A 22,417-nucleotide genomic window follows, 5' to 3' on the forward strand; every position below is an offset into this window, starting at 1 on the left:
GAAACTATACAAAACAGAACCAGTTATTTAGTTATGCTTTGAAAAAATACCTGGTTCAGATATTCATGAAGGGGAATAATTATACTGTTGAGGTCCAATATGGAGCTTTTTTGTGTTTGATAAAAAAGGCAAATCATTGAAGAAAAAAAAATTCAGATTAGCTTTACAACTTTACCATTCAAAGGTTTAGTGGCATGAAGCTACTCAACTATAGCTCGTGAAGAAGGAATAAAATCATATGACAATAACGTGATCTAAACCTGCTCATTTGGGGACGAGATGTCTGCTTATCATATCTGAAAACTTCTATGATTTTTTAGCTGCTTTTCCTCCAGCATGATAATTGTAAATAACAAATGCCTGTGATCATCGGTTTCAGTCTAGGAGGGGTGATTTTTGAATAGTTAAAAGCTGAAGGTGTACGTGACAGTAATAAAAAGAATATTTTACTTGATATTCGCTCTTTCCTGTTTTAATGAAGAAAAACATGTATTTATCTGGACCTGATATTTGTTTTGACTTTGTCTGAGATTGGAGAAGATAACTAAGCTTTGGAAATTTCATTTTTGGATGAAATGGGTTTCAATTAAAGTAGTTACACCAATATTTGTTGCAGTTAAGATACAGTGAGAAATATTAGGAGTTTTTTAGGTGACTCATAGATTGTGGTACATATTTAGACAAGTAAAAAATAAATAATTTTGCCCCCATTTCTGTCCTAGTTAGCTAAATTTTGTATGTTGCCCTCATTATTGCAGATTTATTATATTTAGCTGTTAAAAAATTTTGCTACTCAAAATAATAATTTAATAAAGGAACTTAAGAGTAGCATCTCATCGGAGTTTTGTTCTCATCTCAAGATAGTTTTTTTTCTATGAAACATATTCTCTTTGCAACCCTGAAATTTTACTTGATGTAGCCCTTACCTGATTGTCATAAGATTTTTTTATGAGTAAGGAATGTTCAAGTATGTGGAACTTACTGAACTAAAAAGCTGCATATCTATAAATTAGTTCTTTCAATTTAAGAATAAGAAATCTCAAACTAAGGAGTTTCATGACATGTCGTCTGTTGGGTAAATATGCTTATCCACAAACATCCAACAAAGAAAAATATTATTGAATGTCCATCTAATAATTACAGCTTCTTGACCGATGCTGGTAAAGTTATGATACATTTTAATATACGTTTTTGTTATTAGAGATTCCAATTTTGATAGATGTGAATAAAATTTTGAGAGATTCTAATATGTCAGGTCCCTTCTTGAAGGAAACTTTATTTTTGGCTGGATTCTGTGGCCCTGAAATTAAGGTGGCAAGAATGAGCAGCCTCTAAATTGACAACATTACGAAATTCTAAATTGCTTAGATTTAAGCACTTCCTTTTTAATTGGCATTAAGGGTTGCTTAGTAGTTTCATTGATTCAGACATACAGCCCTTGTGAGAAGCTGATCCCACATTGTGGAGCTACTGTCTGACACGCCTCCTGTCTGCTTTCTGCTGGATCTCACAAACTCCTGTCCCTTTCCAGGCTGGATTGATGTCACCTGGGATGCTGGTGGCTCTAACTCTTACCGTATGGGCGCAGAAGGAAAGTTTGACCTCAAGCTTGCACCAGGGTACGACCCTGATTCAGCGGCATCACCCAAACCTGTTTCATCCACTGTTTCAGGCACAACGCAGTCATGGAGCAGCTTGGTGAAAAACAACTGTCCAGACAAGACGACTGCTGCTGCAGGCTCCTCAAGTAGAAAAGGAAGCAGCAGTTCTGTGTGTAGCGTGGCAAGTAGCAGCGACATCAGCTTGGGTTCGACCAAAATGGAGCGGAGATCAGAAAGTGTATTGGAACAAAATATAGTTTCAGGCACTGACGTCCATGAACCAATTGTTGTTCTGTCTTCTGCTGACAGTGTGCCTCAGGCTGACATAGGGTCATCTTCCAGTGCGAGCACCAGCACCTTAACAGCGGACATGGGAAATGAAAATGCAGAGAGGAAGTTAGGTCCTGATAACTCAATACGTACTCCTGGGGAGTCCAGTGCTATATCCATGGGAATTGTTAGTGTAAGCTCTCCTGATGTGAGTTCAGTCTCTGAACTGACTAATAAAGAAGCAGCTTCCCAACGACCCCTAAGCTCTTCAGCGAGTAACAGACTCTCAGTCAGTTCTTTGTTGGCTGCTGGGGCACCCATGAGCTCCAGTGCAAGTGTTCCGAACTTATCATCCCGAGAAACTTCCAGCCTGGAGTCCTTTGTACGCAGAGTGGCAAACATAGCACGTACCAATGCCACAAACAACATGAATTTAAGCCGGAGTAGCAGTGATAACAATACTAATACTTTGGGAAGAAATGTTGTGAGTACTGCAAGTAAGTAAGCTATTTTTATTTTTAGTTGTTGATTTTGTTATCTCTTTGACTTTTGTTACACTTGAGTTTGGATTGTGTTGGCTTAATCGAGAAATGTACTTAGAACAGCCTTGAGCTTGTTTGTATAGGCCTGTAGAACTTATGAAAGACTCAAGAGTTCCTGTCAGCTGAAAAGTGTTACATTGCCCTGTAATGTCAGATCACAGGTACCCATCAAACAGAAAGAAATTTGAAACTGACGATTGAAATTGATGTCGATTATATGTTTAAGGAGAGAGTATGATTTGACCAAGAGGGTGGAAGTCTAGCAGCAGTAGCTAATGTCAGGTACTTAGGTTTTCTGACCTCTGTAGATTTTGCATATTTCTGTTATTTTTCCATTTTCCTCAGTAAGGGTAGTTTGTGCATATTGTGAGGTGTCTGAGCATAGGAGCTAAGAACAAAGTACGAAGGAAAAAGAACTACGGCATAATGAAATGTTAGCAGATTGCTGATTTTGTCAAGTTGCATAACATAATGTACTGTAATACTGAGTGTGTTTTCTAGAGATTGTTATTGAGGCTTAGATTTGGTGAACTGTTCAGGAATATTTAATGTAGGGAAGTTTGTAGTTAACAGTGTTTTAAATGACATTATATACATGCTTTAACATTTGCATGTTCTTAGATTATATGTAGAGCAAGGTCTTAGCAAGGTAAGTTGTAAACCTGCTTGTTGTGAGTTCACTCTTTTGTTGAGCATGCTCCCATCAAAGTTGTTGCTTGTTGGGTATTTTGTTCTCTGATGCTAATAGTACTTTAAACAGAGAACTGCATTTCATGGGCTAGGCAAGTTAGAAAAAGTGAAATTACCCAAGCTAGAAAAAAAGCATAAATTTCTTGTAAAGGTTTCATTTTTGTCGTGATTGTCAGTGAAGCTGGTGAAGGATCTGGAGCAGCTATGGGTGTTTAGCCTGGAGAAAAGAAGGCTCAGGAGATATAGTTGCTCTCTGCAACTACCTGAAAGGAGGTGTAGTGAGGTGGGGGCAGCCTCTTTTCACAGGTAGGAAGGTAAAGGGGAGGTTTAGATCAGATAATAGGAAAAAATTCTTCTTTGAAAGGGTGGTCAAGCGCTGGAACGGGTGGCTCAGGGAAGTTGATTCGCCATCCCTCAGAGTGTTCAGAAGTTGTGTGGAAGTGGCACCTGGGAACATGGTTTAGCAGTGAACATGGCAGTGCTGGCCTAGCATCTGGACTCAGTCTTTGAGGTCTCTTCCAACCTTGACAATTCTGTGACTCTGTGCTTCTTTATTTAGAAATGTGGTGCTTGCTTTTAGCATTTTAAAATATTTAAAAATACTGAATGTCTTCTTTTTTTGATGGGAAGATTTTTTTTAATGTATCCTTACATTCATTTTGTGATGCTGGGGATGGGGCCAAAGTCTTTTGCAACTTGCAATTAAAATGTAAGTAAGATACTCAAAGAAAGCTTTCCAGGAATTGATCCTCTTACAGACTGATAGTGGCTCTGGTTCTGAAGTAAGTTTGTATTGAGGGGAGAAAAAAGAGACCACCTTTAAAAAACATGGTAAAATACTTCAACAGCATATTTAAAATTTCATGAATGTTTGATACTATACACTGCAAAAGTTAGAAATAAGAATGAGGCAACTTAAAAATTTAATTCTATGATTAAAATAGTCATACTTTATATTATCCGTCATGTAGGAATTATTTTGCTTTATGCTTTTTATATGGTTAGAAACTGTAAATGGTAACTCATGTGCCTAAAAGAGATCAGAGAAATCTCACCAGAGTTCAATTAGAGTGATGTAAAAAGCCTGATTTAAAAAAAAAAATTTTTTTGGTTTTTTTAGCCTAATCAGGTTAAAAAAACCCAAGCAACCAAACTAAAGACCAGCCAAACCAAACAAAAAACCCCCACCATCAAACCAGCCACCCACAGCAACCCAACACCCCAAAAGTCAAGACTGAAATCATCATTAGTGTGAGATAAGTATTTCTGGACTTTCTGTACTGGTTGCATTGAAAACATCAGTATTTGCCAGAAGCTAAGTGGTGTCTAGAGCAGCCAATTTCCGTTTGCTCTTGAATTCAGAGCAAACAGAATGCTGATGCTTAAGGGCTTTTTCCGTTTACTGTAACAGCAAATAGTTTGCTGTTATTAATTAGCAGAGGGTGAAAGATGTGAATACTGAACAACTTATTTTCAAGCTCTTGAACAACAAAAGAAAAACTCTTTGGTTTTTGATTTGCATCCTTTCATAGAGAACATAAGCTTATTAACAACCCTAAATTTAAAATTTGCACTTTCCCTCATCATTATACTATTATTTCACACCCCCTGCATTGTTATATTTTTATTTGCAAAACGTTAGCTATGTTCTTAAGAGGCAGGGATGTATGTAGTAACTGTATGTAACAGAGGAGGAAAGCAGAGATACTAACTTTTTTTTTCCCTGCAAAAAAAGCTACCAAATTCACTAAGGGGAAGAAGCTTTGTTATATCCTTCTTCCAGGGTAGTAATGTTTACAAGTAATGAAACTTCTTTGAAAAACTTGCATTTGATAAAGTTCAGAAAAAGTAGATTGAAAAACCTAAGACTTAAATTCTTAGTATAGATGACCCTTCAACTTTTTTTCTCCAAACAGTGAATTTAGATTTTTTTTGGTGAGTTTAGGTTTTTTAGTGAATTTAGTGAGTCTACAGTGAATTCAGGTTTTTTCAGTTGCTCACTAAAATGCATTTACTGTTTTATTTGAATGTACAGTAAGGTAACTTTTTCGTTGTTGCTGGCTTATTCTGAAAATTAGAAATCATTTAACATAAGTCATATGTTTCACAGCAGTGTCAGTTCAGGCTTGTTGACTGTGATGAACATATATTTTAGTACTTGTTTGAAAAATAACGAGTCAGAGCTAATTTTAGAACCTTAGAAAAATGCAAAGAAATCACAAGTTTCACATTTGTTTTAATATGTTCTGTTCCCAATTCTCTTATATATAATTAACTTGTTTGCACTATGTAATATTGTAATTTAGATGTTAAATTTCATTTTTGGCTTAAAGACAGACCACAATGTTGGGATAATAACAGATTTCAGAAATTCGTTACATATATTGAAAATGAAATTAAGTAATTTCATGTTTATAGTGGGATTTTTGGGATTTATTTGATAAAATTATTTATTTAAAATGTTTGCAAGGGAATAAGCTCAGAAGTGGGCATACGTGTTCTAAGGTGCACTTTTGCATTGGGAAACCCTTCCCCTTTATAGTCTGTTGTTCTTTATTATAAAATAACACACTGATAATTTTTCAACCCCAAATATATTTTTCGACACAGGAGTCATGCATGTAAGTTTTACTCTTCAAGTCATCAAATCATTTATTTTATCTTACCATATCTTTATCTATAGCTTCTCCTCTTATGGGTGCCCAAAGTTTTCCTAATCTGACTACAACTGGTACCACATCAACAGTGACCATGTCTACATCCAGTGTTACTAGCAGCAGCAATGTAGCTACAGCAACTACAGTTTTATCTGTTGGTCAGTCGCTTAGTAATACTCTAACTACTAGCCTAACATCAACATCTAGTGAGAGCGATACAGGGCAGGAGGCAGAATATTCTTTATATGGTAAGTTTCATTTTTAAATGAACATAAGCATTAGACTTCCCATTAATGACTTTCCCTTTTATCCCATTGTTATGATATTCGCATATAGTAGTTTATTTACTGAAAAGCATTTGAAAGTTGAGCTGTTTGTATGTTACTTGTTCTGTAAGGCAGTAAGTAAAATAATGTTAATGTAGTAGTATTTCCTTGTGTTTTCAAATCTTTATTTTCAGCACTTTCTATCCCATATTACTATTATTTATGGTATAGTTTATCTAAGCACTTGAATATTTTCCCTCATCAAGTTTAGTTCCTAATGTAGTTTGCATATGTACTTCTAATTATATTAAATTTTTTTTTTGTTGTGTTGTATAGGCATGCTACATGCAAAGTCTGATGTACCTTGTATTACTCTGATTGAAAAGCATCCACCATTAGGCACATTGTACCCTTAAAATAGCTTCCAGATATCTCAATACCATAATAATAATTAAAAAAAATTGGAAAAAACACAAAAAATTGACAGGAGGAAAGAAATTACATGATTTGACAAACAGATCTAGAGTTGTGTGCACACTATACCCTAGAAACAGACTTCAGGACAGAGGTTACTTGAGGCATATGAATACAGGGAAAGAAGATTTAGATAATTCGGTCAGTAATACACAGGAATCAAGCTGATAAAATGAAGTCAAGAAAAACCTGGGTTGGATATCGGAAAATACTTCCTAATGTAAAGTTATTAATTTGTGAGATATTCTTGGAAGAAAGATACTTAATTTATTTAAAATATTGTTGGATTAAGATTGTGTTATATTTTGTTGCCTATTGAAATTGCTTGAAAATTTTCTGGTCATTTCAATGGGTATTGGAATTGAACTGCTTGGAGGCAGTTGATTAATATATCTGCATATACCATTTCTCTTTACTATTTTAATTAAATCTAATTTGATACTTTGATTGGGTGACATGTCTTAAGATATATCACCAACAACTGAGCAAGTAGAGTGCATTCAGGTATCAATAGGGGTGATAGCAACAATAGGAAAGGTGTTTGGGCGGTATAGATGATTTCTGTGTGCATAGAAAAATGTAAAAGTTCAAAGTTTCATCCCAGTCCACTTGGATTGCTGTGAACTTCTTTTCTGGTTTTGGGAGGTTGTTTTTTAAATCTTAGTACTAAGTGAGTAAAATGGAACTTTGCCTTCAACTTCTTGTTACAGTAATTAATTAGCAATTGAATCTTTAAGGTATTACTCTTAAATGTTTATCTTCTATGTCCTTTACATTGTAAGCTAAGGTCTAAACTACATGTTTTAGTGAAAATTACATCACTCACCTGTTTTTAAATTATTGAGACACAGAAACAGACATATACATTTGTACACCGTTTTCAGGTGATGTTTTGTAAGCTCCTGTAAGTGTACTTATAAAATTTTATAATCAAATGAGGAACAGATCACTCTTGCTGATAGTAAGTGCTTCTATAATTATGCTGTTGACTAGATCCATGGACTTTTAATCAGGTGTATGCTTTTATCACAGATTTTATTCCTGTTCTGCAGTAAGTAATGTTTTCTTTTTCTGGTTTAAGTTTAAGGGAGATTTGTTTTTTCACTCTTCCCAATGCTTCTCTTCTTTATTTAAAAAATTCTGCTTTAAAAGTTACTCATCTTTTGTTCTGTATGTAAATATATATATGTGTGTTATAGATTTTCTTGATAGCTGCCGAGCTAGTACTCTGTTGGCAGAGTTAGATGATGATGAGGATCTACCTGAGCCAGATGAAGAAGATGATGAAAATGAAGATGATAACCAAGAAGATCAAGAATATGAAGAAGTTATGGTATGGTATAGTTAGCATTGATGGTATCTTAATTGACTAACAGGTGCTTTAAAAATCCACAGATTTTATTTGGTAATAGGAAGTCCTAGCTACAATATTTCCATTAGTTAAAACAAGTTTATTTAGATTCATTTAGTTTCTTGCATATGGTCAAAAACACAAGTGTTTTTAAACACTAGCATACCCAAGAACCTTACAGGTCAGAGTTTATGTCTTAAACCAGACTAGGAACAAGTTGACAGACATTAGAAATGATGGATCACTAGTTCACAGGCTGATGAAATGGTATGACTGTGGATATATAATGCATGCTGCTGCATTTGTAGTGATTCAGTTTGGGGTGTGTTTAAGTGTAGGCCTGTATGAAGCAAAAGTTTGCCAGAGGAAATCTCTCTCTTCTGAAAAATACCCCAACAGAAAAATCAGTGGGGTGGGGGCTAGACAAACCCAGCATGGTAGTTCACATGGTTCTTGCTTAGACTATCAGGAGTTCTGGCTTTTCATTTGGTTGTTCTTAACTGGTATGAATAGTGTTTGGTCTTCTACTATCACTGAAGTGATCGGAATGAATATTGCAAAATCTAAGAGGAAAAACAGAAGGCTTCACTAATGCTAATTTGATATTTTACAGAATAAATAGAAATATTGTTTTGTGGAATTATAGAAACTTCATCTTGTAATTAATATGCAAATATTTATTTCATTTGAACCAAAATATGTAGCATTTTAACTTGCTGTGTTTATGGTTTTAATAGAAGCTCAGTTACATGTCTAAACATCTTGTTGTTTCACCTTCTGCACAAAGATACAAAGTTAGGAAAAAAATCAAGCCAGTACAACTTAAGTGGATCTACAACGCAGGCATTAACTTTAGTTTGTAGAATGTTGATCCGTTTAAAAAAATATTAAATGGCGTTACTATTATTAAAAAGTATAATTTATTTTATTCATAAATTTAAAAATTATATTTATAAAAATATAAAAATATTATTTAAAATTTATTAAATGAAGCTACCACAGTGTTTCATCTGGTCCAGCCTCCTTGCTCAGTTGGGGTCATCCTAGAGCACATGGCACAGGATTGTGTCTTGATGGTTCTTGAATATCTCCAGATTGGCACACAACCTGTCTCTGTGTGTTTGCTCACACATAAAGTTCTTCCTTGTGTTCAGGTGGAACTTCTGTGTGTCAGTTTCTGTCTCTTGTCCTGTTGCTTGGCACTACTGATAAGAGCCTGGATCCATCTTTTTGACACTGTGTCATCAGATACTGACAGCATTGATGAGGTCCCCTCTCATTTGCCTCTTCCGGAGGCCTCTCCAGGAGCTTCACGTCTTCCTGATTGAGGAGCCCAGAACTAGATACAGCACTGCAGATGCAGCCTTACCAGAGCTGAGTAGAGTTGCAGTTTAGTGTGTGACTGCTGTATTCATGAACTCTCAATTTTTTAATCAAATTATTCTCTTTAGCAGAATCAGAAAAACAGTTAGGATTTTTGGTTTTTTTTTAATTTGCCTGTTTTTTTTTTTAATTAGGAAGAAGAGGAGTATGAAACCAAAGGAGGCCGTAGGAGAACATGGGATGATGATTATGTGTTGAAACGACAGTTTTCTGCGTTGGTTCCTGCTTTTGACCCAAGACCTGGTCGTACTAATGTGCAACAGACAACTGACCTAGAAATCCCTCCACCAGGTATGCTGACAAAGTATGTGATACTTAATCTGGCTTTAGGATGGAGATTCACTGTTAAGTGCCCACTGGATCTGGGGATGCTGTCACTATTAATCAGTACAACATGCTCTTGTGGCTGTGTGGCTTTTCTCTGTTTGAATGAGAGTTTCATCTACCTCTGCAGATCTAAGCATTATTGAGGGAAGAGTAAATTAAGTGCTATGTAAAATAAGCATATTTAGGAATTTAACTAGGATCATCTCTTACCATGATAAATAAAAAAATTTCTTGATACATTAAAGATGTGCTAAAGATGCCTGGTTCGACCTGCAGGGACTTAACTGTGTTAAAGCTATCCAGAATGGTTTTGATTGGAGAGAGTGTGCTGAAACAGTGCAAAGCTGAGGCAGGGACAAGGTAATGCAGTGATGGAGCAGTGTGTACAGTTAACAACACAGCACCTGATCATGCTCCTTGGCTCCTTAGTTCATTCTTGTTCAAGCACAGTGGATGTACTCAGAATTCATTACAGAGAGGAATAAGTAGGTTTTAGCATAGATGGAAATAAGCCACTGCTTATTCTGAAGAACTGAAAGGCAGGTACTGTGTAGGAAAAGAATGCATGTGCTATGATAATATATGTTACCAAGATACAGGCAGCAGTAGGGATTTCAGAAATTCCTATTAGTTTTATTCCCATAAAGAAATGGTTCAGTCATAATTTAGTTCATAGTTAGAACTCTGTCTCATCTCTTTGGCATCTGTGCAGTAAGTCATTACACTTCCTTATTGAACCATGTTATTGACATTTAGGCCACCTTGTCATGCGTTACGTATTTTGTGCTAAGGGTTCTCAAATGATTTTTTGCAGGTACACCTCATTCAGAACTCTTGGAAGAGGTTGAGTGCATGCCTTCACCACGTTTAGCACTTACCTTGAAAGTTTCGGGTCTTGGAACAACTCGAGAAGTAGAACTGCCCCTAACAAACTTTCGATCCACCATCTTTTACTATGTACAGAAATTGTTACAGCTTTCCTGTAACGGCAGTGTGAAATCGGACAAACTCAGACGGATTTGGGAGCCAACATACACGTAAGTTCACCACTTCATTATTCTGTGTAGAGAATGCTGTGGCTGATTAGGAAATGGATGTTAATTTTTTAACTCCTCCTCTCTAATAAGCAATGCTAGAATTAGATTTTTTTTGTATTTATGTCAGGATGTTATTACTGGTTTTAAAACTACTGCTGTGCCTGCAAAACCAGGGGAAAAAAAATCATAATCTTTAGGGATCTGCTTGGGAAAATCCCATGGCGTTATAGTCCTAGCAAAAAATCAGCCAGAAGAGTTGGTTGATTTTTTGCAAAGGATCACTTTCTCCAGACTTAAGAACAGTCTATCCCAATATGTAGGAAGTCAGACAGAGTCAGTAGGAGACCTGTATGGATTAACAAAAAAGCATGAAAGGGAAGCATGCAAGGAGTAGAAGAAGGGACAGGTGATCTAGGAGGAATCCTAGTTGTCCCAACTTGAAGGCAGAGCATTAGGAAAGCCAGAGCACATCTGGAATCGAATCTGGTGATATGTGAATGGCAGAAGGTTAGTGAACACTTTTGTACAAGTCCATGGGACCAAATGGAATGTACCCATAGGAGCTGGCCATTCTCTGTTATCTTTGGAGGGTCATGAGGGTTGGGAGATTCTTCTGAGGACTGGAGAAAAGGAAGTGTCATTCCTGCCTCCCTCGACAGGAAAGATCTAGGGAATTACAAACTGGTCAGTCTTTCATCCCTAGAAAGGTGATGGAGATAGTTCTGGAAACCATTTTCAAATGATGAAGGATAAGGAGGTGATTGGAAGTAGGTGAAATGGATTTATGAAGAGAAAATGATGCTTAACCAGCCTTATAGCCTTCTACTATATGCCTAGCTCAGGGGATGAGAAGAAAGCAGCAGATATTATTTTCCTCAACTTTGGGAAGGCTTTCATTGCTTTCTCTCTCAGTGATAAACTTAGAAAGCATGGACTAGATAGTGTCTCAAAAATGTCTGAACTGTTGGGCTCAGATGGTTGTGGTCCTTGGTGTAAAGTTCAGCTGGTGTACCCCAAGGGTTGATGTGAGTCCAGGACTGTTTAAACATCTACATTAGTGGACTGTATGATGGGACAGAGCAGACCCTTAGCTTCCAAACAAAACAAAACTGGGGAGGAGTCACTGTTGGACCAGATGGTTGTGCTGCCATTCTGAGACCTCATCATGCTGGAGAAATGGGGAGACAGGAGCTTTGTGACATTTCACAAGGGGAGATGTAAAGTATGTCAGCTGGGGAAAACAGCTCTGCGTGTTACGGCTCAGGCTGGGGGTCAGCTGGCTGGAAAGGAGGTTGGTGAAAAAGGCCCTATGGGTCCAGGTGGACATAAAGTTAAACATGAGCTAGCTGTGGAGCCCAGTAGCAAAGAAGATCAGCAGCACCCTAGGCTGCATTGGGAAAGTTGAGTGAGGTGATCATCCCCATCTGCTCAGCACTGGTGAGTTACACCTGCAGTGCTCTGTCCCAGTTCAGGGCTTCTCAGTACCAGAGGGACATGGACATTGGGGTGAGTTTAGCAAGGGGCTGCTAGGATGATTAAAAGACTGATTGCTTCTGTCAAACAAGGAGTCTGAGAAATCTGTATCTCTCTAGCCTGGAGGAAAAAAGACTTGTGGGCTCTTACTGATGTGTATCAATACCTGATGGAGGACATAGGGAAGCCAGACTGTGGACTTATCTTTGTTGTGACATTTGAGAGGGCAAGAATTAAAAAGGGCTCAAACTGAAATACAAGAAATTGTATTTAAATGTGATATTTGAGGGCCCTTCCTACCTCAGTTATTTTCTCAATGTTAATTTGACCTTAATAGCTTTATAGAAATAGACAGAAGTTGTAAGACTATGTGGTGGGGAGTGTTTTCCATTTACTACCCTAATCAATGTAACTTCTGTCATACTAGAAGAGTGATGTATATGGAAGTGACAACTGCAGTAAGGAGGGGTGCAGTATTTTTAACTGTAGTTCAGATTTTGTCAGTGCTTTTCTGTTGTGCCTATTTTCTGAGTTGTCTTCTGTCAAAAATTGCATGCTATAACAAACTGGTTTTTTGTTAGAAATAGTTGAGAAACATGAGAAATAGTTGTAAATGTGCATGTCTTCTAAGTTAATGCACAGCAAGCTTTTCTAGGACTTCAAAATTTTTAAAGAGTTGGTGCACGTGTAGTGAAAAATCTAAAGTTGATTTGGGAAATTGGCACAATGAAGGTTGTTTGATTACTCCAGTCTCACTTAAAGAAACATAAATACTTTGCAAGATAAATACCAACATCATGAAAATAGAGCTTGAGAAATTTGCTGCCTCAGGATATCTCAGATGTTTAGTGCAGCAAAGAACACCTGCTGTTGCTATTCTACATCACAGTATCTAAATGTCACTGATACCTAACAAGTTGATGTATAACCTCAGAATTTAGAGGATGTGCTATGAGTATGAAGTATTAATTTATTATTTTGATGTCTAGAATCATGTACAGAGAAATGAAGGATTCTGATAAAGAGAAAGAAAGTGGAAAAATGGTAAGACCTACTTCTGTGTCTTTGTTTTATGGCTGTTTAATAAAAGCAAAAGAATATTGTTGCAGTTTTTGAAATGCTACATTAAAAAAAACTAACAGTTTTCAATTACTTAAAGAATATTAGTGAGTGTATTTGTAAATGCATGCTCCCTTAAGAAAAGACATTACATGTTGCATGTGAAATCTTAAAGACTTTACAATCAGGAAAAACCAACATTTGGTGGTTCCTGTTGTAGGGTTGCTGGTCAGTAGAGCATGTGGAGCAGTACCTTGGCACTGATGAATTACCAAAGAATGACTTGATAACCTACCTGCAGAAGAATGCAGACTCAGCTTTCCTGCGCCACTGGAAATTAACCGGCACTAATAAAAGTATTAGGAAAAACAGAAATTGTTCCCAGCTCATAGCTGCATACAAGGTATATGTCTGCATCCAAACTTTTTTTATTATGAATGGCTATGTGCTTTGTTTTGCAGCTTTAAAGATTCTTGTTGAGGGAGAGCCATGGTATTTATAGGGAAGTTGAATGTTCAAAAGCCAGTTTCAAGTTTAGGTTTGCTGCTCTTGCCTTTTCCATTTTAATGTCTTCTGTTAAACGTAGTTGTGTTAAAATGCATTTGCACCATGCACAATTTGGTTAAGTGTTAAGTTTGAACACAGTAACTGTTTTGATTTTTTTTTTCAAATCAATTTGGAATACAGTCCTAAAGACAGCAACACACAGAGTTTTCATTCTTAACCATTCTCTTTTTTATAGGACTTTTGTGAACATGGATCAAAATCTGGATTGAGTCAAGGGGCCATTTCTACTCTTCAAAATTCTGATATCCTTAGTTTGGCCAAGGAGCAACCCCAGGCCAAAGCTGGCAGTGGACAAAACTCCTGTGGAGTAGAAGATGTTCTGCAGTTACTTAGAATTTTGTATATAGTTGCCAGTGACCCTTACACAACACGGACTTCTCAAGAAGGTAACTTAGTTAATTGGCAGAGCTTCTGAAATACTTTAATGAAAAGAAATAAAGGAAAACTTTTCTCTTGATTATTTTCAGAAGGAGATGAGCATCCTCAGTTTAACTTCCCACCAGATGAATTCACAAGTAAAAAAATTACTACAAAGATTCTGCAACAGATTGAGGTATTACACTAATACATTATATGCAGTGTGTATATATAGTATTGTTTTTAGGACTCTGTTCTCTTCCTTACCTTGACTGTTGGAAATTATTGGGGTTTTTTGCCATTTTTGATTTTTGAATTGTTTCATACATGTTTTATTCCTTGCATTAAACTACAGGAACCCTTGGCATTAGCAAGTGGAGCTTTGCCAGACTGGTGTGAGCAACTAACAAGCAAGTGTCCTTTCTTAATTCCATTTGAAACAAGACAGTTGTACTTCACATGTACAGCATTTGGAGCATCAAGGTAAAAAAAAAATACAAGAAGTATGATTGCTTCCTTTTCATTTTTTATGTATAACAGTTTCTAAATTGCTGATTTCCAGAAGGACCTTAATCCTAATGAGACAAATTTTTCTTGCCAAATGTGAATAGTTTTGGATGATGGAAGGAAGAAGATAGAAAAACTCAGAATGACAAGGAATTTAATTTTTTAACTTCAGCTAAAGACTTGCTTGTGTACTTATATAAGCCAGGTTTTCCTATCGGCCAATTTGTTTGGGTTACAGTTCATTGCATAAAGGACTACAAAATAGAAAACGTTTGGAGAATCATATGAACTAGAAGTTTTTTGGAAACATGTACATTTTTATTGTTCCAGCAACTTGTGATTGTTTTGGTTCATTTATTTTTAATTCATTAATGTTTTAACAAAACAGAAAAAAACCTAAGAAAAATAGGCTATTTTGAAAGTTACTATAAGCTGCATAATGAAACTGGAACAAAATCAGACTTTAAAACATACAAGGGTATCCTCTAGAGTTCTTTGTTACCTCAGAATCATTAATATTTTTATTGCAGCAGTCATAATTTTTAGAGTATGTAGACGGTGTAAACCCTTTTGCTGATATACTTTTTTTTGTAACAAGAAGGGAAAAGTAGGTTTTCTTGGCTGTTGCTACACTTTATTTTCCAAATCAGAGGATAGAGAGAGAGTTGCCAAAATTACATTTTTATCTTACACGCAGTAGAGGTGCATTACGAGGAATGAAAATTGAGGTATTTAGAAAGAAAGAAAAAGGAAGAGAAGAAAAGGTATTAACTTGCAAGACATCAGTTTAAATCTTTTTATTCTGGAAAAATTTTACCTTCTGCAGAAAGATGGTCCATATGTTGTGGTCTTTTTTGTTTTGTTTTGGAAGAAGGTAGTTTTTAGAGAAGGTGCATTTTTAAGAGATGCCTCAGGAAGCATTGCATGTTAGTTACTTTGTAAGTAAAGAGCTTTCTTAAGCTCTTAAAATGCTGAAGTAGTTCTTGAAACTCATCTATTCTGTATGAACTTTGTGTACACTCTGTGTCTGTCATGACACTTGGCTATTTTTTCAAAACAATCAACAGATGGTAGCTTTGAAGAGATTTTATTTGTATGTTTACATACAAAAATTTGGAAATTTGACTTTGTGTAAGTACTGCTATTAAATGTAGCTATTCTTCACTGATATGGGTCAATTTGTCTATGATTGCACTTGAACTTTGGTTCTCTGTTGCTCTAAGGAGTGTGTAAGTAAATAACTGCAAAACTTGGTCAGTATCAATGGGGTGATGTGCAACTGCCTTACAGTATATAATGAAAGGTGTCATATGTGTCTATAACAGTTTTGAGCATCTGTGATTAAAAGTTCAACAGTAAATGCTACCTTTTGTTCTTTCCACTGTAGTGTGAAAACTACAGGAATTCAGATCAAGAATTGTATATTTTCATTGGTGCCATCATCAGAATCTGGCACTTCTATTAGAAATTATTTTGTTTTCTGACTTCATAAAATATGAAGCAGCCTGTATTTTGGGGCATTTCAGGCTGATAAATAGTTTCATTTGGGTTATACCTAAAAAAAATTAGGAGGCAATTAGTACTTAAGCAAGTCACTTTTTATTGGTGACTACTTTCAAGTTTTCATGCATGGAAGACATGGAAGTTTTAAACAGCTGGTGTTTGGTTTTTTCCCCAGAGCAATTGTATGGCTGCAGAACAGACGTGAAGCCACTGTGGAACGGACAAGGACCACGAGCACAGTGCGACGGGATGATCCAGGGGAATTCAGAGTTGGACGCCTCAAACATGAAAGAGTGAAAGTTCCGCGAGGTGAATCCTTGATGGAATGGGCAGAAAATGTCATGCAGATTCATGCAGACAGAAAATCTGTTCTAGAGGTAAAGCATATCTGCCTAGCAGAGCGAGGTTAGATAGCTGTTTCTAATGTACTGGACAGGATATTGAATATCCTGTTCCATTACCAACGCTGAACATTTCACTAGGATTTTCTTTTACTATTAACTTTCCTTTTTCTAGGTTGAGTTTTTAGGGGAGGAAGGAACAGGCCTGGGTCCTACCTTGGAATTTTATGCATTGGTGGCAGCAGAATTTCAGAGGACAGATTTGGGAGCTTGGCTTTGTGATGATGATTTTCCAGATGATGAGTCCCGACAGGTACATTTTAATTTGTATTTTAAACTGAGTACTTGTGTAAAAAAAATGGAAAGCAAGCTAGACATCCAGGTAGGAACAACAGATGTTCATACAGCAGCTAGTAATCATGGTCAAGAATGATCACTCTGGTCCACAGCTTGTTTTTTGAATTCTTCCCTTTTTAACAGAGCAGTAGGGTATAAGAAGTTAGTGCAGATATCTAATGAAATCCACCTTTAACCATGTCTGGTTTTTTTGTCTCTCTCTCTTCAATCAGGTTGATATTGGTGGTGGATTGAAACCACCTGGCTACTATGTACAGAGATCATGTGGACTGTTTACAGCACCATTCCCACAAGATAGTGATGAACTTGAAAGAATAACCAAACTCTTTCATTTCCTTGGAATTTTCTTGGCTAAATGCATTCAGGACAATAGACTTGTGGATTTACCCATTTCTAAGCCTTTTTTTAAACTCATGTGTATGGGGGACATTAAAAGTAACATGAGCAAGTTGATATATGAATCACGGGGTGACAGAGACTTGCACTGTACTGAAAGTCAGTCAGAGGCTTCCACAGAAGAAGGACATGATTCCTTGTCCGTAGGAAGTCTGGAAGAAGATTCCAAATCAGAATTTATTCTTGATCCGCCAAAACCGAAGCCTCCTGCCTGGTTTAATGGAATTTTGACATGGGAAGACTTCGAATTAGTAAACCCACATAGAGCTAGGTTTCTAAAAGAAATTAAGGACCTTGCAATTAAAAGACGTCAAATTCTAAGCAACAAAAATTTGTCCGAAGATGAAAAGAACACAAAACTGCAGGAATTAATGCTGAAGAATCCGTCAGGTTCAGGGCCTCCTCTTAGCATAGAGGACTTGGGGTAAGTTTTCATATTTATTTCTAGGTAGGCAAACAATCTTGTGTTAGAGAAAGAAGCCAGCACATAATTACAAATGAATTAGTAATAAAGCTTAGTTTTTAAATAGCATCATTGCAAGGGGGAATCCATAGAGATGCAGCTGTATTCTTTTTCTTTGGGTTGAGGATTTTTTCCTTCTTGCTTGCTCAGTTTCCTGATCTTAAATGTGGCTATGTTGCAGTGATGTATGACTTTGGAGACATAAATACTTGTAAAAACAACTGCTTGTAAAATCACAGCTTTAAAAAAAGGGTGATTCAGTAATTTCTTTGCTCTGATAACTTGAAATTTATCAAGTGTTTTGGAGAGCTTTTAAAGAGGACAGATTGATATCTCAGACTGTGTTCCTAGTACAGTGTATAAATCAATGTTAAACAGAGCATGTGTTGACTTTTAGCAACTGTAAAAGACGAAATACTCATACCTGTGTAAACCCATGTCAGGATGTCATCCTCCCTAGTTTTAAATACTTCCTTTGAAACAATAGTTTTTCTACCATTATATTATAATCATATTGTGCCACAAAAATTGTGTAGTGTCAGAGTTCAGTAATTACTTAAGGCTTTGGAATCATAGACTGTCCTGAGCTGGAAGGAACCCCCAAGGATCAACCTGCACAGCACCATCCCCAAGAGTCACACCCTGTGCCTTGAACTCCCCCAGGCTGATGCTTTGACCCCTTCCCTGAGGAGCCTGTTCCAGTGCCCAACCACCCTCTGGGGGAAGAACATAACCAACCTAAACCTCCCCTGACACAGCTTGAGGCCATTTCCTTGTGTCCTGTCACTGTCACCACAGAGAAGAGATCAGTGCCTGCCTCTCCTCTTCCCTGTAACTGCATTGAGGTCTCTCCTCAGTCTCCTCCAGGCTGAATAGACCAAGTGACCTCAGCCACTTGTATGCTTTCCTCTCTAGACCCTTCCCCATCTTTGTAGCCCTTCTGTCAGTGATCTCTAATAGCTTTATATCCTCAAAGGGCTTGTGGAATTTAGCATGGCTTGTTATAGAGAGAAGGCAAGTAGCACTGTTGAAGAGCCTAAATGCCTAATAGTTCAAATGGCTCTGTAATTGTTATTACTGGAATTTAATGGAAATTGTTTTTCTGAATTTGTGAACTAAATTAAATGGTTTGAGTAGTTTTGAAGCTGATAGCTTTGAGATACCAAATTTATGAAATTTTCAGTCGTTATGAAATCCAAACAGAGAGTGAGAATATGCATTTGCATACCATATGTTTGAAACACATATTATCTGTGTGGTCCATTACTGTTTGTAGTTCTGTGCTTTTGTATAGTCATGAACAGCGGTTCAAAGTGATCCACTCACAATGGTTTGAAATCCAGTGAGGTGCTTTTGGGTGTGACAGGTTGTAAATCTGGTGTGTTTACAAAAGCAGTAGCAGATTTATTTTCAGTTATTAACTACCTTTGTATTTTGAAGTTTGAATTTTCAGTTTTGCCCTTCGTCCAAAGTATATGGGTTTACGGCTGTGGATCTCAAACCGGGTGGTGAAGATGAGGTAAGAAAATAACCTACCTTTACAATTTAACCAGCAATTCAATTTTTATGGTCTCAACAATAACTTTAATGAACAGTGAATTCTTAGAGTATCTGTCTACTGTCTTTGCAGACTGTAACAATGGATAATGCAGAGGAGTATGTAGATCTCATGTTTGACTTCTGCATGCATACCGGTATACAGAAACAAATGGAGGCCTTCAGAGGTAATTGTAAATATAACAATGTATATGAGGTTAGGTGGAATAATGGGTGTTTAGGGTATGCTGGTTTAAAGTGGTGGCATAGAATGGCTTTCAAAAATAAACTTTTTACCTAAGAATGCAATAGGTAAGATACTAATTTCAGAATACCTTTGCAGTAGTTACTCTGTTTTTAATTGTGAGGATGTTCCACTTAATTAAGAAACTATTGATTGATTCTGGTTTGACTAAAATACAGCTTAAATGCTGAGATTATTTTATAAACAATATTTGGACTCATGTTTATGACTGTATCTTGTGTAAATTAAAGATGGCTTCAATAGAGTCTTTCCAATGGAGAAGCTGAGTTCCTTCAGCCATGAAGAGGTTCAGATGATTCTGTGTGGAAATCAATCACCTTCTTGGGCAGCTGAGGATATCATCAATTACACCGAACCCAAACTGGGATATACAAGAGATAGGTACTTTTATTCTGAGTGATTTTAAAATAGTAACTAAAGGAAAGTGTTAAGTGATAGAATGTACAGGATGTTCATTAGATGAAGTTGCCAAATTAGATGAAACCAGTGGTTACTGAAGAGCAGGTGATTGTTTCATGCAATTTTAGACAATGTGTTACAACAGATAGGTTAGAAAGTACTTGGTAGTTTTTTGATGAGAGAAGATTAAAAATATTATTCAAAGACAAGTAACTAATGAAAACATAATGGCAGCTAATGCAGATTACTAATACTAGATTTTAGAGTTTTTATTCTCATATTTGAGAGTAGTTATAATTTTTTTATGACCATGCACATTTGTTACTTTGCCCATATTTCTTATTCCTTTCTCTTGAGGTGTAGTTAAAAAAAGAAAGTGTACTATGCAGGGGACAAATATACTTACTGGTGGTTGGCTATCAGAAGGTGGTCTTGATGTTTTTGGGTTTGTTGGATTTGGGTTTCACTGCTTGTAATGTTTGGTAGCAATAACATAAAAATCACTTGTGGTGTTAGAATAGGCCTGCTGAAACTTCTGAGCTCTACTTCTCTACCCAGTAATATGCATTCAAATGCAAGATACCCAAATAACACCCCAAGATAAGTATGTACCTACAGTTTTTTTGTGTAAGGAGATTAAAGACTATTTTTTTGGATTTAAGGATGTTTTATTCTTACTCAACAGGCCCTAGAATCTTACAATGTCTGCTTAAACGTGACTAAAGATTGTAATTCTACTGCATCAAGTTACGAGAAATTTTAAAACCCCCCGCACTTTCTTCTAGTGTTATCAGAACTAATTGCTTTACTTTATTTTAAGCCCTGGATTCCTTCGATTTGTGAGAGTCTTGTGTGGAATGTCTTCGGATGAGAGGAAGGCTTTCCTGCAGTTCACCACGGGTTGTTCGACACTCCCACCAGGGGGGCTGGCAAACCTCCACCCCCGGCTCACTGTTGTGCGCAAGGTACGGCTCTCCCAGCCACCCTTGGAGCTGCTTTGGCTGGCACTGCAGGGCTTTCTAATTAACAATGATGGGTTTTATTTTGGTTATTTAATTTATGGCAGTATGCTGTGGTTTCAATACTAACCTCTTGTTTCAGGTCTGCTCTCTGATACCATATATATTTTTTTTCATGTATAATTAATATATTTAAATATCAAAGTATTAATGTACATATAAAGCAAGTATATTTATAAATTGGCCTGTAGCTTTGCTGATGCTATTATTTCTTGACAACTGGTGTTAGGTATGCAGTAAGTGCTATGACTTAGAGGACTTTACAGCTTTTAACTTCCATACTGAGTGCTGTCAACAACTGCAGTAAAATTCTTTTTTTTCTCAGGTTGATGCTACAGATGCAAGTTATCCATCTGTGAATACATGTGTGCATTACCTAAAGTTGCCTGAGTATTCTTCTGAGGAGATTATGAGGGAGCGTCTGCTAGCTGCTACCATGGAGAAAGGCTTCCATCTCAACTGAGCCGCTGAGCGCAGCCTGCGACATGGAAGCGTTTTTGATGCTAGCGAAGCCTCTTGTGTTTGTGTGCAAAAATACGATCTCCACGCTGTGCTCTGACGAGACTTGCCTTTTTTCACCTGTGAGGCTTTAGGAAAATGTGGAATGTTTGTTAGCTGCTAATGACAAAATAAATCCTTGTAACTACACAGCCAGCAAGAAATTGGCACAGAACACTGTGTGATGCTTCAAGGGCTTGCACAACTGGAAATTAAGGTGTTTCTGTTTGACTGTTCCAAAGAACAGATCATCAGATTTTCAGTGTTCACTGATACAAATTTCTAACAGTGTATTGTGTAAAGTTTGTCTTTTAATACCCTGTACACTACGGTTGCCATCACTGATCCCTGTTTTGCTGGCTTTAAGCTAACTGGTCAGAAACTTGCTTCCTTTAAAATTTAGACTAAATGGGCATCTCCAGCCTTTTCTTTTTTAATGGTGCCTGCACTATTGGAGTATTTTAGTGGGTTTTTGCGTATAATCATGCACAACCTTTTTTTTTCTTCTTTTTCTTTCAAGTGGGAATATATTTTGATTTCTCAAATGCCCTGCTATAAAGATCAAATCCTTAAGTGTGTTTGTGCAGCTCAACAATAAAGCTAATAAAAAACACTGGTTCCTAGTGCAAGGCACACTTAAAGCAAGTTTTACTTTCGGTTGTATTTTCTTTGTATATTATAAACATTTATTTAACTTGTTGCAGTTTGAAGTTTAAAAAAAAAGCACCCAATGTGTAAGCTCGAAAGTAATCATTAAAATGTTTGCAACATATAAAAATGTCTCTTCTGAGTACTTCATTAGTACTTGCTAAATCTCTGGACACATTCTGAACAATGTGCCATGCTTTTTTAAAGGTTTCAAAGAGCTACGTAAGAGAACTACTGATCTCACAAATTCATCTCTGTGTTCAAATCTTTTAGAATAAGTGGAAATTCTTAAGAGTGATCTGGCAGTGATCACCTGCATGGGGCAGGTTTTGGTGCTCTCCAGTGAGCCCATGTGACCTGAGACTATAGCTCTTCATTACACTGCAATAAAATCTGGGTCGTCAGATGATACAGCTGATTCAGCTTTACTT

At 36.7% G+C, this 22,417-nt stretch overlaps 1 protein-coding gene across 1 annotated transcript in view; it reads left to right on the plus strand.

Moving 5' to 3' along the window:
• Positions 1 to 21,922, plus strand: part of HECTD1 (HECT domain E3 ubiquitin protein ligase 1) — a 58,638-nt gene extending 36,716 nt beyond the window's left edge. Inside the window, exons 25-42 of the mRNA XM_005417496.2 lie at positions 1,532 to 2,368; positions 5,787 to 6,008; positions 7,700 to 7,833; positions 9,369 to 9,525; positions 10,376 to 10,598; positions 13,061 to 13,115; positions 13,351 to 13,533; positions 13,873 to 14,083; positions 14,165 to 14,250; positions 14,410 to 14,537; positions 16,240 to 16,441; positions 16,581 to 16,718; positions 16,975 to 17,582; positions 19,062 to 19,140; positions 19,252 to 19,345; positions 19,653 to 19,803; positions 20,642 to 20,786; positions 21,166 to 21,922. Of these exons, the coding sequence (XP_005417553.1) occupies positions 1,532 to 2,368; positions 5,787 to 6,008; positions 7,700 to 7,833; positions 9,369 to 9,525; positions 10,376 to 10,598; positions 13,061 to 13,115; positions 13,351 to 13,533; positions 13,873 to 14,083; positions 14,165 to 14,250; positions 14,410 to 14,537; positions 16,240 to 16,441; positions 16,581 to 16,718; positions 16,975 to 17,582; positions 19,062 to 19,140; positions 19,252 to 19,345; positions 19,653 to 19,803; positions 20,642 to 20,786; positions 21,166 to 21,303 (3,791 nt within the window). The 3' untranslated portion in view covers positions 21,304 to 21,922. The remainder of the gene's footprint in view (positions 1 to 1,531; positions 2,369 to 5,786; positions 6,009 to 7,699; positions 7,834 to 9,368; positions 9,526 to 10,375; positions 10,599 to 13,060; positions 13,116 to 13,350; positions 13,534 to 13,872; positions 14,084 to 14,164; positions 14,251 to 14,409; positions 14,538 to 16,239; positions 16,442 to 16,580; positions 16,719 to 16,974; positions 17,583 to 19,061; positions 19,141 to 19,251; positions 19,346 to 19,652; positions 19,804 to 20,641; positions 20,787 to 21,165) is intronic.
• The last annotated feature ends 495 nt before the right edge of the window (positions 21,923 to 22,417 follow it).

This window comes from Geospiza fortis, unplaced genomic scaffold (assembly GCF_000277835.1).
Source record: "Geospiza fortis unplaced genomic scaffold, GeoFor_1.0 scaffold54, whole genome shotgun sequence".
Lineage (NCBI taxonomy): Eukaryota > Metazoa > Chordata > Aves > Passeriformes > Thraupidae > Geospiza > Geospiza fortis.